This window comes from Aquarana catesbeiana, linkage group LG03, assembly GCF_042186555.1.
Source record: "Aquarana catesbeiana isolate 2022-GZ linkage group LG03, ASM4218655v1, whole genome shotgun sequence".
Taxonomy (NCBI): Eukaryota; Metazoa; Chordata; class Amphibia; order Anura; family Ranidae; genus Aquarana; species Aquarana catesbeiana.
The window spans coordinates 49409571-49424627 of NC_133326.1; the positions used below are offsets into that span (position 1 = coordinate 49409571).

A 15057-nucleotide genomic window follows, 5' to 3' on the forward strand; every position below is an offset into this window, starting at 1 on the left:
AGCGCAGTGTTGGGGGGGGGGGGTAGAACTTGTAGACTGTGATACATAGACACATTCTGTGTTACTTATCACAGGGAGGACAGCTATTAGAAATTATAGTGTGTTGTAGAAGGAAGGGGTTGCCGCTGTAGAAATGGTGGTGTGAATGTCTGTGAATGGGTCAGTGGTAGTCTTTGGACACCCCTCATGTGTGGAGATGGTATGTTCCTACCAGGAAGTAAGCAGGTGGATGGTATGAATGGTGACTTCTCACAATCCTAATACACAGGTGAGTTCTTTTCATAGACACAGGCAGTGTGTTATTAGATAGGAGGGGTAGATGATGTGTTACATTGTATACATGACAAGAAGGATTGTCAGGGGAAAACTGTCAGCACCTGAAAGCTCTGTGTGCCTGGCTGGGGAGGGGGGGTTGGGAATGTGACCACAAAATAAATATGTCTGAAACATGAGTCCAAACATGGAGATAAGGTGCTTTATAAAAGTTATCGTTTTCCCCTTTAAAAGCAGATAGGACAGCAATAAGTCAGGCCACAGTTCTTCCTTATTACTATGCATTCTCATTTTTGGCCAGCAGGTAGAACTTTAGCTGACTTATCAATCATCTCCATCCCTCCTTTGTTTTATGTATACAGAGCTCAATAGCTCAGAATGACATTTACACCAAGAAGAGAATAGGTCATGACTTTATCCGCATCCCCCCACCTCTGAATACTTCATTCATTAAAGCGTTATTAATTACTTAAAGAGGTTGTATACCCCACTTGGACATTTCTACCTACAGGTCAACCTATAATAAGGCTTCTCTGTAGGTAAAATGAATATCTCCTAAACCTGCACTGTTTAGGAGATATTGACCTTGCATGCAGCCGCTTAAGCCAGGGGCGGTAACGGAGGGTTCACACACGGGAGTGACGTCATCGCGGCTCCGGCCACTCACAGCGCCGGAGCCAGCGATCCTGGAAGAAACGGAACATGTCAGCTCCCTCAGCAGTGACCAAGCGCCGCTGCGGGGCTTCGCTCTAAGGTAAATATTTCATAATGTGCTAGTATGCGATGCTGTGAGGTTTTGCAGCGATCGTTAGAGCGAGAGCAATAATTCTAGCCCTCCTCTGTAATTCAAAACACACAACCTGTAGAATTTTTAAATGTCGCCCATGAAGATTTTTAAGGGTAAAAGTTTGTCGCCATTCCACGAGCAGACGCAACTTTGAAGCGTGACATGTTGGGTATCAATTTACTCGGCGTAACATTATCTTTCACAATATAAAAAAAAATTGGGCTAACTTTACTCTTGTCTTATTTTTTAATTCCAAAAAGTTATTTTTTCCAAAAAAAAGTGCGCTTGTAAAACCGCTGTGCAAATATGGTGTGACAAAAAGTATTTCAACAACCTACAATTTATTCTCTAGGGTGTTAGAAAAAAAAAAAAAATATATATATATATATATATATATATAAATAATGTTTGTGGGGTTCAATCATACAGTTTGTAGTGTCCATAGATTTGCAAAGCAAAGGAATATTCCTGAACTTTGTTTTATCTCAGGGTTACTGTGACATTGTGTGAATGCATCAATGCAATGCAGGTTGTCTCAGCTTGCAGAGCTTGTATTCATTGAATTAGTTTACCAAAAATGTAAATATTGCATTGATTTTTATCCACCCTGCTCATATGTATTTCCTTGGCTTCACTAAACACACCTCATTTAAAGTCCCACCTTCTCTCCCCCCTTTTTTGTATCAATACAGGGATGGAGGCGTATAGATCACCATATGCTTCATTTAAAGTCCCAATTTATCCCCCCTTCTAGATTACTCCGGCACCCACTGATCATTAGGCAGAGAGACAGAACGGCGATCTGCCTATGTAAACAATGTATGCCTATGTATGTGATCACCGTTCTGTCAGTAAGGAAGGCATGGATCCTGTGTTCCTGCAAAGCAGGGACATGGATCCATGCCTTCCCCTAGTAAAAGCTCCTCCCACACTGTAGAAAAACACAGGCTAGGCACACAATTAACCCTTTGATCACCCCTGATGTTAACCTCTTCCCAGCCAGTGTCATTAGTACAGTGACAATGCATATTTTTTAGCACTGGTCACTGTATTCCTGTCACTGGTCCCCAAACAGTGTCAGAATGTCCGCCGCAATATCGCTGTCCCGCTATAGGTCTCTGATCGCCGCCATTACCAGTAAAAATTAAAAATATCCCATAGTTTGATGAAGCTGTATCTTTTGCACAAACCAATCAATATACACTTCTTTGGGATTTTTTTTACCAAAAATTTGATTTCTTTTCAATTTTTTTTTATTGGATGTGTTTTGTAGAAGAAAGTAAAAAAAAAAAAATATATATATATTATATAATTTTTTTTATTCAAAATTGTCAGTCTTTTTTTTGTTTGTTTGTTTATATGACAAAAAATAAAAAAAGCAGAGGTGATCAAATGCCACCAAAAGAAAGCTCTATTTGTGGAGAAAAAAAAAGGACATAAATTTGATTTGGGTACAGTATCGCATGACCGCGCAATTGTCAGTTAAAGTAACGCAGTGCCGTATCGGAAAAAAAGGCCTGGTCGTGAAGGGGTGTAAATCTTCCAGAGGTCAAGTGGTTAAAGGCAATTTTTTTCTTAAAATAACAAACGTTATAGGTTCCTGCTCTGTGCAATAGAACGGCCTCGGTCCTCCATCAGTGCTGTCCGCTCCTCTTCTGTGTCTGCCCCCATAGCAAGCTACTTCCTATGAGGGCACATGTGCAGACTTGCTCCTGAGCCAGGGTGTGCGCATCCATTGACACACACACAGCGTGGCTTGGCCCCACACTCTCCTCACAGGATTTGAGAGACAGGAGAAGGAGCCAATGGCTCCTGCTCTGGCCTCTGTGCCCTGTAAGAAGAAGAGGGGAGAGTGCCGTTGCAGCCAGGGCAGCACTGGATTGGGAGAAGTAAGTGTTTAGGGAGGTGGGGGGAACAAGTGGTAAAATATTTTTTATTAATGCAGGGAATTCATGAAAGTGATTCCAAAGGATATTTAAAAAAAATAATCTAAAACATGGCATATTTACCTGGGCTATGTAATATTTTTGCACAGAGCAGCCCTGATCCTCCTCTTCTGGGACCCCAGCTGGCGCTCCTGGCTCTTTACCCCCCTCCTCTTCCTCGGGTGTCTCCATAGCAAGCCCCTTGCTATGGGGGCGCTCGTGCATGCTTGATCCCTCAATGGATCACACACAGCGCGGCTGCCCCCCTTCTCCTGCTCTCTCCTCATTGGCTGTGATTGACAGCAGCATGACTTAATGGTTCCCTCTGCTGCCTCCATGACAGTGGGGGGGTAGAGAGCCACAGCTCTCTGGCACAGCCCTGGACTGAGATCAGACTCGGGTGAGTATAGGGGGGCTGCACACAGGTTTTTTTTACCTTAATGCAGAGAATTTATTAAAGTAAAAACCTACTGCCTTTACAACCCATTTAAGGTAAAAAAATTCATGATCGCCTTAAATAGAGCACATAGTCCAATAGTGACCCCACTATATGGGATGGGGGAGGAGAACCCTGAAGGAGAACTTCACTTTTAACAAGATTTGTGCAGTGTAATGGGAAAACCCACTTAAAGCAGCTCAGAAAGAGGTCAACAGTACGTCAGAAGTACCTGTCAGCGAGTTCTGAATAATCTCAGGAGTATCGGAGATGAAACAAATCCTCCAACATCAGTTGTACCTGTTTAGCTGAAGCGTTTTCTCCTCTATATCTGTTTAAAGTGTACATTTTACACAGCTTTAGAAGGCAGGGGGCGGGGATCTGATGTCACAAACTGCACAGCAGGGAGCTGAGTGTAATCTAAGACCTGAGTTGTGGGAAGGGACACACCCCTCAACACAATCTCATAGGGAAACGTGCAGATAAGGCTGTCAATCACAGTCTGTGTGCTGGAGGTCCCCTCCCCTGTCCCTCTTGATCCCTTGGATCACCTGTCAAAAGTGACTTATGCAGAAAGCAGAGGAATGAGAGAAAAGACAGAATTGACACTGAGGGTTTTGGAACGAGTCGATACACACTATAGAGCAGGGGTCCCCAAACCAGTTTACTGTCCTTCAAACTTTAGAAGGGGCCAGACTGTGGTCAGTGGGAGAAGAAAATGTCCTGGCATCAGTGGGATTAAAAAATGCACCAATATTTGTATTAGGGGGAGTAATAGTGCCCCATCGTTGGTACCAATGGGAGGAATTGTGCCCCATCATTGGTATCAGTGGGAGGAATTGTGCCCCATCGTTGGTGTCAGTGGGAGGAATTGTGCCCCATCGTTGGTGTCAGTGAGAGGAATTGTGCCCCATCGTTGGTGTCAGTGGGAGGAATTGTGCCCCATCGTTGGTGTCAGTGGGAGGAATTGTGCCCCATCGTTGGTGTCAGTGGGAGGAATTGTGTCCCATCGTTGGTGTCAGTGGGAGGAATTGTGCCCCATCGTTGGTGTCAGTGGGAGGAATTGTGCCCCATTGTTGGTATCAATGGGAGGAATAGTGCCCCATTGTTGGTATCAATGGGAGGAATAGTGCCCCATTGTTATCAATGGGATGAACAGTGTCATCCTTGGTGTCAGTGGCAGGAACTATGCCCCACTGTTGCTGACACGGAGATAATAATGCCCCAAAGGGTTGGATAAAAGCAAGCAATGGGCCTCAGTTAGGAGAGCACTACTATGGAGGGATATGCTTTGTTTATTTTTCATTTCAAAGTTTTACAGCCATAGAGTGAGACTGAGGAGGAGGTTCAGAATTAAAGAGAAAGTTTATAAACCGCTTCCTAAATATCCGGTTCTTCTGATAATTTCAAAATGTGATTTTATACAAGGTAACCTCTACTTATGCATTTTTCCCATTTGCTTAGTTTGCGTTGTAAACATTTTACAATAATCTGCTCCCTGCACAAAACACAATGTACTAAAATGTTTTTGTCTTAATAGGCAATAAAAACAAAAGTACAGTGGAAGCTTTGTAAAGATGGAGCTGAAAGGCAAATCCAGTCTTAATGGAACTCCCGTAGAAGAATATAAATATTCCAATGAAGATTTTATCATCCCAGGCAGCACTTGGCAGGAAAGAAGAGAGCATACAAACAATCAAGATTTCCTTTCTGCATTTGATAAAACTCTGAGATCGAATTGGACAGACAAAATGGAGCAAGGGCTCTTCCGCTACCCGCTGTGGAGCTTACAGACAAGGATCCTGCCCGGGGGGGTGAAATATGTTGCACAGCTGAACATTAAGAGAGGTATAGAGCGGAGGAAACCTCAGGACATTAGAAGCATCAAAGAAAAATTCAATCCCAGCCAATTTAATTTTAACAAAATTAGTTTGGAGGAGATCTTGTTTGAAATGGTCAGATCACCTCTAGAGAAGGCGGCTGGCTATGAAAGCCTTCAGAGGAATCACGTAGTTCCAGACGGGTCTGTGAAGAAAGACTGGCACAGCCGAACTCTTGTTGTGATCAATGTCAGCCCCCTGGAGTTTGGCCATGTCTTATTTATTCCAGAACCTTCTCTTTGTTTGAATCAGATCCTGATCCCTGATCTAGCGCTGTTTGGGATGGAGTCCATACTTCTTAGTGGCCATCCCGGGTTCAGAGTTGGCTTTAACAGCCTGGGTGGCTTTGCCTCAGTAAACCATTTGCACTTACATGGGTTTTACCTGGATGAAGAGCTTGTGATAGAATCAACGTCCTGCAAGGCCTTGTGTCCCGATATAAACTTCTACCTCCTGGATGACTTCCCTGCTCCTGGCTTCTGCTTCTACACAGATGGGAAGGACTTGGTGTCTGTAGCTCAGAGGGTATGTGGAGCTACAGATTATTTTGTAGATAGAAATATTGCACATAACATCTTTATAACCCGGGGCTGTGACCCAGGACATGCAGGCTGGCCGAGGTCTAGAGAGGGGATCCGCGTGGTCATCTGGGCAAGAAAGTCCTGTTTTGGATCCAAGGAGGAATCGGCATTTAATGTTGCACTTTGTGAACTTGCAGGGCATTTACCATTTAAAAACCAAGAAGACTTTATGAATATGACGGAGGAGTCTGTTATCGGCATCATTAAAGAGTACCTCTTCTCAGAGGAGGAGTTCAGGACTTTGTCTATGGGATTAGCAGAACATTTAAACTTAAAGCAGAAGTAGTAAGTAGAAGGAAGTAGAAGTAAAGGCAAAAATTCTTACCTTAATTACAATGGTTCAATGCCCACGAAGTCCTTCTTCGGCTCTGGTGTCTCTCTTTTTTTTTTTTTTCATGGCTTCTTTCGGGTGCCTGTCTTCGACTGTCTTCATTGGCTGGCACAGGATGATGTCACTCCTGCGCATGCACACACATAGGCAGTGTGGCAGAATGTAAACTGCTGCGCATGTGCATCTCAGCGTACATTCTACAATTGATTGCAAACAGGCAGGTAAATGTATTTTTATTGCAGAAAAGTCATTACAATTGTCTTCTGCAATAAAGAGCCTGCCTGTTTGCCAACTTTTTTTCAGCTTTAAGCCGGCCATAGACTGTTCGAATCTCCCGGCTGAGATTCGAATCATTCGGATGGTCAGGCTGATTGTACCCAAGTTGATCAATTGATTGACTTGGGTACAACCAGCATGTCGCATTTTTAGCATGCGATTGCCAGCGGCTATAGCTGCTAGCAATAACCACTTTATTCCCTCGGCAGGGATGGCTCCCCCTGACGCCCATCGGGAGAACACAATGGCTCCGTGGGAGAGATTCCCCCATCAACACTAATGCCGCGTACACACGGTCAGAATTTCCGACAACAGATGTTCGATGTGAGCTTGTTGTCGGAAATTCCGACCGTGTATGCTCCATCGGACATTTGCTGTCAGAATTTCCAACAACAAATGTTTGAGAGCTGGTTCTCAAATTTTCCAACAACAAAACTTGTTGGAAATTCCGAGCCTGTGTACCCAATTCTGACGCACAAAGTGCCACGCATGTTTAGAATCAAGCAGGAGAGCAGCACTGGCTATTGAACTTAATTTTTCTCGGCTCGTTGTACGTGTTGTACGTCACCGCGTTCTTGACGTTTGGAAATTCTGACAACATTTGTGCGACCGTGTGTATGCAAGACAAGTTTGAGCCAACATCCGTCGGAAAAAATCCACGGTTTTGTTGTCGGAATGTCCGATCGTGTGTAAGGGGCATTAGTGTGTTGATGGGGGAATAAAGTGATTCTCTTTCCTGCAACTTGTGGTTGCAGGAAAGACAACTGTATCATCTATGGCCTGCCTTAGTTCCACTTTAACATCCTGAACGTTTTTAATTATGGAGAAACTTATCTTATAAAATGTTATTTGTTTCCAGTGTTGTGGGCTCTGCTTTATAATAGCTATACTTGGGTACCTGCGTAGAAGGGCAAGTTCACCTTTTCACAAAAAAACTCAAAAGGGGAACTAACTTCAATATCCTGGCCACCCATGTGGATTCTGCTGCACCTATCGTTACCGCAGAACATGGATCGGGCTTCAGAGGAAAGAAAGATTTAGATGCACATCTAAATCAACCCTAAGGCCCCTTTTCACACGCGGTGGAATATGTTTTTATCTGGCTTTCTCAGCAGGGGATCTGTCCGCTGATCCCCCCACTGAACAGAGTGGAGTGGACAGATGACTGGTTCTTGTCCCTTGTCAGCTTGTGCAGTGTGGACATGGACACAGCCTACTGTGCTCTATAGGCAGTCAGATGTAAACGGACCGGATGTCCATTTGCACCCTACTGCCTTCTGTTCCAATCTGGCCAGACGGAGGCGAACGGGTCCCCTTCCGTTTGTGTTTTTATCGGATTGGAGGTAGGCAGGTGTAAATGGACACATCTGCCTCTCCATGGTGGAGAATGGAGAGTCCGATTCGGTCCACTGAAAAAAACGGACAGGAGAGCCTGGTCAAATCTCTCGTGAAAGGGGCCTAATTTGTGTCTTTTCCCCACCTTGAGTTCAGTTCAAGCATCAAATTAAAGAGAACCAGTGATGTTCTTAATAAACAACTTAGTGCTTTACGTACCTGGGCACAGCCGATCTGTCTTCTTGCCCCTTAAGTGCTTGAGAGGCACGGTATACTCTCAGCTCCATTTATTTATATGACAAAATTTTACTTCATTCTAATTCTGGGGTTCTGATATCCCTGACTGTTCACAAAACCTGCATGGGGCAAACTATCCCTGAAGTCTGCGATCAGGCCACTTTCACACTGGGGCTTTGGGGGCGTCGGCGGTAAATCGCTGCCTTTTTAAGCAGCGATTTACTGTCGTTTTAGCAGCGCTATTCGGCCGCTAGCGGGCGCTTTTAACCCCCGCTAGCAGCCGAAAAAGGGTTAAAACCACCGGCAATGATTTCAATGGGCAGGAGCGCTTTAGGAGCGGTGTATACAGCGCTGCAAAGATGCTGCTTGCAGGACTTTTTTTACCGGCCTGCAAGCGCACCGCTCCAGTGTAAGGGCACTCGGGCTTTCACACTGGAGAGACAGGAGAGGCTCTTTACAGGCGCTATTTTTAGCGCTGTAGCGCCTGTAAAGCGCCTCAGTGTGAAAGTAGCCTTAAGCGCAGCTTGAAGGTTGGATGTATCTCTGACGGTGCTGTGCACTTGTAGTGCAAAGTGAATTTGCCTTTTGTAAATAACCCCCAATAGGTCCAATATGAAGAAAAGATATAACATATGTTACTCTAGATCTGCCACAAGGGCTGCAAGGCCCAGTGGTGATCCCTACGCATTTCAACTCGCAGAGTCTTCTTCAGGGGTTCTGGTGGACAGGGGTAGTAGTAGATTCTATAAAAAAGTATTCATGTATGAGAAACGGAAGTATTCAAAAAACATACATATTCATACTTAGTTGCATATAGTTTTGAGTTGTTAATTTACAAGGACAGCTTACAAAGAATCAGAAGAAGATTTTGCATTATATTAGCACTGATGGGGGGGGGGGTATCCAGGTGCCCATACTTAGATAGATAGCTCAAGGGACAGGAGCCTAATAGTATAAAAAATATATATCATAAATTAGATAGATATTAAAGTGGAATGCAGGCCAGAGCAAATATAGGCCAGAGCACCATTGGTACTTACACAATCAAAGTTCAAATGAAGACCATAGAGAGTGTGACCAAAAGATTTGGGAGCAAATTGATTGCATACAGCTCAGCAGAGGCAAGTATAGTTCAAAAAGAGATCTTATAAATCATATGATCAAGAGCTCTTGGGTATCTAGAAAGATATATAGATATATAATATAATATATAAAGATATTCCTTTAGAATGTAGGCTCTACGAGCAAGGCCCTCCTGTACATTTTGTATTGAACTGTACTGTAATTGTGTTGTCTCCCCTATACATTGTAAAGCGCTGCGTAAACTGTTGGCGCTATATAAATCTCGTATAATAATTATAATGTATAGTAAAATATAAAATAAGTATAAGGGCACTCAGTAGGGGACTGGTCTCCATTCCCAAATTTCCTCCAATAAGGTCACTTGTATAAGGGTTGTATACTGCTCAGCAGGAATTGATATGCTTCAAAAACAGATATTATAGATCATCTAATCCAAAATCTCTTCAGCCTTGCACAGCTGTACCAGCCCCTTTGCTGTACTGAAATTGCTTACTCTGATTTTACTTCACACTGTAAGCATCTCACAATTGGGGGAGATTTACTAAAACTAGTGCACTCATAATCTGGTGCAGCTGTGCATGGTAACCATTCCGCTTCTAACTTCAGCTTGTTCAGTTAACCACTTGCCGCCCGCCCACTGTCAAATAACGGAAGGACGGTGTGGCTCTCGTTCTGGGTGGACGTATTATGACGGCGCACCCGAACGGCTGCTCCTGCACGCCGTGCGGGGGCACGCACTAGTCACGCCATGTTGGTAGGACATGACGCAACCCCGATCTCTGTAAAGAGCCGCTAACGCGGCTCTTTAATCATGTGATCAGCTGTGTCCAATCACAGCAGGTCACATGTAAACAAGGAAGTGCCAGTACACTGACAGAGTGTGTGGCAAGGAGAGATGATCAGCGGCATTTCCTCGCAGGGGACAGTAAGAGATGTAATCAGGGCACTGATGATCAGAGCCCTGAGAGCGCTGATGATCAGTGCCCTGATTACATTAGAGCGCCAGAAGTGCCAGCAATTAGTGCCTACCAGAGCCCGCAATCAGTGCCCACCAGAGCCAGCAATCGATGCCCATTAGTGATGCCAGTCAGTACTGGCTTTCAGTGCTGCCCATCAGTAATGCCCATCAGTGCCATCCATCAATTCCCATTAGTACTGCCCACCAGTACCGCCTATCAGTGCCCACCAGTACCGCCTATCAGTGCCCACCAGTGCTGGCTATCAGTGCCCACCAGTGCCGGTTATCAGTGCCCATAAGTGCAAAATATTAGTGCCTCTTCATCAGTGCCCGTAAGTGCCACCTCATCAGTGTAGCCTATCAGTGCCGCCTTATCAGCGCACATCAGTGAAGGAGAAAAATTACTTATTTACAAAATTTACTGGACAGAAACTATGAAAAACTTTTATTTTAATTTTTTTCAAAATTAAAAAAAATTAAAATTAATTAAAACAGACACTCAGTTGTCCCACAGTCCAGCGATGTGGCCGCACGGAGCCTTGCTCCTCTCCCCCTTCTCTCAGCGCCTCCATTGAAATTGTGGCCAGCTTCACAGCCGGGCGCGCACTGCGCATGTGCGGGTCTCACTGTGCTCTCCGAGTGAACAGGCAATCTTCTGAGACCTGTGACGTGTCCCAGAAGATTGCTGAGAGGGAGGGGCCACCTATGGGGGGAGGAGGGAGGAGGAGTCGCCTAGGCGGCCCGTAGTAGGAAGTGGGACAAGAAGTCCCACTCAAAACTAGTCACCCACCCCCCCAAAAAATGACATGCCAAATGTGGCATGTGAAGGGGTGAGAAGTGTTTAAAGCGGAAGCTCCACTTTTGGGTGGAACTCCGCTTTAAGCTTTGGCCATAAAACCTGGAAGATAATTGTTTTTTATGTGGCATTGCACCAGATTTTGCACTCTCCATCTTTACTAAATAACCCCCAATGTGAATTTAGAAGTCACAGCCCGCCTCATTTCCTGATTTGGAGGACCTCCAGCATCCTCTAGCTCTACCTCCCCAACCTTACTGTCTCTGGCTCATCTCTTTCATTTGTTAGATTCCAGTTAAATCATGGAGGCTTGGCATCACATTGGTGTTACCTAGAGCAGTTGGCATGCATAGGAACGCCCATTCCTCCAGAAGGATATCCACCTATTTAGGGTGACTTTGATATTTGCATAACTCCTCCCAAGAGCCAGCCCACTGCTTCATCAGGGCGTTTGAGAGGAGTACTGAAGTAGGGTGCCGTCATGCTTTTAGAAAGCTATGTACAGCACCCTGATGGCCTCTCCCACCCGCCATGATAAGCCTGAACTGTATAGAGAAGCGCAGAGACCCAGTAATGATGTCACTAGCTCTAAAAATAAAATAATGAAATCAGGTTTTATTTAAATGTTTTTTTCCAGCATGTTTATGAAGATGAAAGAGGAACAAGGGAAGGTGAAATAGAAGCAGATTAAACTTCAGCTTCAAGTCGGCACATATATATCATAATTAAGGATGCACCTGACCCCACATTCTCCCATCTATGCGAGTTCTTTCCCATTCTCATGAAAAGCATCTTCATGAGATATCACAATATGTGTGTATCATGGAAAATTCACAAATGTTTGTAGACCAAAGATTTTAATTTATGAAGTGGAAAATAAAGTACTAGTATTTCTTATAATAAATAGTCTTTGTATTTCTTTCTGCTAGTTTTTATATATAAGCTTTAGGCCTTGTTCACATGAGCGGCCAGGGGGTGATGAAAATGCTCACTTGAACAGCATGTCGCATTCGGCTGGTGTGGCCGCCGCCGCCTAGTGCAACCAATGCAAGTCAATGGGGTTCAGCCTAATGCACACAATTAGTTATCTTTTTCGTTTAACCCAGCATGGCTGAATGAAAAAAAAAATGACAGCTCAGGAGGAGCCGCTGTACTAACCATGCAATGTTAGTACAGCGATCTCCTCTTCTGCGCTATTGTGTTCTAACAGGGGGACGCCCCCCCCCCACCACCACCACCACCACCACCACCAGAACACTCCGGTCAGCGCTCTCAGCCAACGGCTGATCGGGAGCCAATCGGTAGACCCTTTTCGGTCATGTCCCATCAACAGAAGCTGGCGTCTGTCCAACCAGCTGCAGTACACACAGGCCCGATGCCACCTGATATTTGGTCCGTGTGTACAATGTTTTTCTCTGCAACAGCTGCACAACCGTGTGCCACTTATTATGCAAGCGATTGCGGCGCGGTAGCGTGGCATTTACAGGGTTAATTCATTTTGTCAAAAGCTCTCTGAAAAGCAATCCAAATGCAGTTTACTCGTTAGAGGGCACAGCTCATGTAAACAAGCCCCTAGCAACATGTCTTGGGCCTCCGCACAAAAATCATGTGGCGTTTGCAGACTTGTCACGGTGTAATTGTAATTGCCCATACACAGGATGTTTGTGTATATAGGTTACACCGAATTGTTATATAAGCAGTCTGAATATTTGACTCTTCCAAGGTTCTAGAAAAAGTGTTTTGCTTGAGCCATGCCACAGACCTGTTTTAAAATGTATCTTTCTATGAAATAGAACTATAGGCAAAACTTTGTTTTTCCATTTTAGAGTAAGGCTACGTTTCCACTACAGTATTGCGACCCCAAAGTCGTGCGATTTAGAGTGCAACTTTGATCCAACTTTACGGTCTCTGGAACAAAGTTGCATCAAAAGTCGCATCAAAGTAGTGCAGGAACCTTTTCAAAGTCGCTGCAACTTTAAGTCGCATAGATGGGAACGGGTGTCATTGAAATCAATGGGCTGTGACTTATCATGCGACTTTATGTGTCCTAAGTTGCATGACAAGTCGCACTAGTGGAAACAGAGCCCAAAGGAGGGTTATAACCCCTGTCAGTTTTATTTTTTCTATCTGTGTTCCATTGGGGAGATTGCCTTTCACTTCCTGTCCCATACCCAAAACAGGAAGAGAGAGGAAATCACTGCAAATTAAGGGAAATCCTTGGGGACCCCCAGGTCACCAGAACTAGTGCCCCCATTAAAGATTTTCCCTCTACAAATTTTGGGTGACAACCCAAATTTTGGGATCTTCTTTTACTTTCACTTTTATTTTTTTTTTTATTTTATTTTTTATTAAGTGCGATCTGCAAACTTGGACAGGAATCAATTCTGCTGCAGACCAAAAAAAGGGTTCTGTGCGAGTTTGATGCAAATTCAACCACACGATCTTTATGGCTGTAATCGCATTGCACAGAGATCGCATGGGATTTACACATCCAATCTCAGACATTTCACCAGTGGGAACCGGCTCTTAGCGGCACTTTTAGCGCTGTTTAAGCAGTGCTTTTCGGCCACTAGTGGGGCGCTTTTAACCCCCGCTAGCGACCGAAAAGCACTGCTTAAACCGCGCTAAGGGCTGATTCCCACTGGTACAATGTCTGAGATCGGATGTGCAAATCACATGCGATCTCTGTGCGATGCGATTTCAGCCATAAGACCCCTTTCACACTGAGGCGCTTTACAAGCGCTACAGCGCTAAAAACAGCGCCTGTAAAGAGGCTCTCCTTTCTCTCTAGTGTGAAAGCCCGAGTGCTTTCAAACTGCAGCGGTGTGCTTGTAGGTCGGTAAAAAAAGTCTTGCAAGCCGCATCTTTGCAGCGCTGTAGGAGCGGTGTATACACCTCTCCTAAAGTGCCCCTGCCCATTGAAAGCAATGGGGCAGCGCCACCAAACTGCCGCTGCTGCGGCGCTTTGCGGGAGGTTTTAACCCTTTTTTGGCCGCTAGCGGGGGTTAAAACCGCCCCGCTATCGGCCTGGATAGCGGCGCTAAACCGCCGGTAAAGCGGCGCTAAAAATATCGCCGACGCCCGCCTGCCCCAGTGTGAAGGGGCTGTAAAGATCGTATGGTTGAATTTGCATCAAACTCACACAGAAGAAGGGTTTAAAACCGCCCATGTTGTGGCGCTTCCGAAGTGCTGTTCAGGCGACTTGAAAGCCTTTTCAGGTGCTTCGGAATCGATGCCCATTCATTGCAATGAGCAGGGGCGCTTTAGGAGCGGTGTATACACCCAACCTCCAAAGCGCCTCAAAGATGCGAGCGCACCGCCCCGGTATGAAAACACTTGGGCTGCATACTGGGGCGCTGGATGAGAGGTGGTTTTCAGGCGCTATTTCTAGAGCTAAAACGCCTAAAAACTGCCTCGGTATGAAAGGGGTCTTAATGTTTTTAAACAAAACCTTACTTTCAAACCACAAAATTGCTTTCATTATTCCGTGACAAACTTTCTCATGTACAATAAAATAAAAGTATTGCTATGTGTGTGATTTATTACAGGTGACGAGCTGTTGCTATGGAAATGGGTTGTATAGGGTGGTAGGTGACCTTTTTTACATACAGTATTGGTTCTTGGCAGCCTGTATGTAAACAATGAGAGACTGTGACCATGAGCAGAATAGCTCTCACCTAGGCTGTCCTCCCTCCTCTCCTCCCCTGGCCCTGCAGGCTATGCTTGGTTTCCATGGTTACAGCTCAGTTGTTGTCTTTGGGAGGCAGCCAGGCCGGGTAAGTGTTTGCCTGTGATAGCTTTGTATTGGGAGGAGAAATTAGGAATGAATTCCGTGAAATTCATCTTTATGTGTGCGGTGTGAGCTGTGCCGTCTGCTGTGCAGGGATCCAGCAGAGCGTCCCTAGCAACGCCTTCGAGTCCGAGACGCAGCGCGCTGTATACAGTATAGGATGAAAGTTTTATAAGTTTCCCAGAGCTCCGTGACTCCCAGGGTTTACCATTACACCGCTCTACTACCCGTCTGTACTAGGTAACCTCATAGTTCACTTTTATCTTCTATTATTCCTTTGTATTGTATTGATTAGGTATTATTTTATTTATTAGAAACATATTGTACTTAATATTGTTACTAAAAACAGGAATCCTCATATAAAGTCCC

General features: G+C 44.8%; 2 protein-coding genes across 5 annotated transcripts in view; both read left to right on the forward strand.

The window, feature by feature from the left end:
• Nucleotides 1-192: 192 nt before the first annotated feature.
• On the forward strand, nucleotides 193-11802 carry GDPGP1 (GDP-D-glucose phosphorylase 1). The gene is made up of 2 exons (XM_073618489.1): nucleotides 193-268; nucleotides 4962-11802. The coding sequence occupies exon 2, from the start codon at nucleotides 4999-5001 to the stop codon at nucleotides 6166-6168; it is 1170 nt and encodes a 389-aa protein (XP_073474590.1). The 5' UTR covers nucleotides 193-268; nucleotides 4962-4998; the 3' UTR covers nucleotides 6169-11802.
• A 2733-nt stretch (nucleotides 11803-14535) lies between these two features.
• Nucleotides 14536-15057, forward strand: part of TTLL13 (tubulin tyrosine ligase like 13) — an 85474-nt gene continuing 84952 nt past the window's right edge. For 2 of the 4 annotated variants that reach the window (XM_073618491.1, XM_073618490.1), the window contains exon 1: nucleotides 14683-14928. The gene's annotated coding sequence lies outside the window, so the exon portion shown is untranslated. The other 2 variants (XM_073618493.1, XM_073618492.1) reach the window with 2 other exon arrangements.

Coding starts and splice junctions, on each gene's coding strand:
- GDPGP1 (XM_073618489.1), top strand. CDS start 4,999: ATGGAGCTGAAAGGCAAATCCAGTCTTAATGGAACTCCCGTAGAAGAA.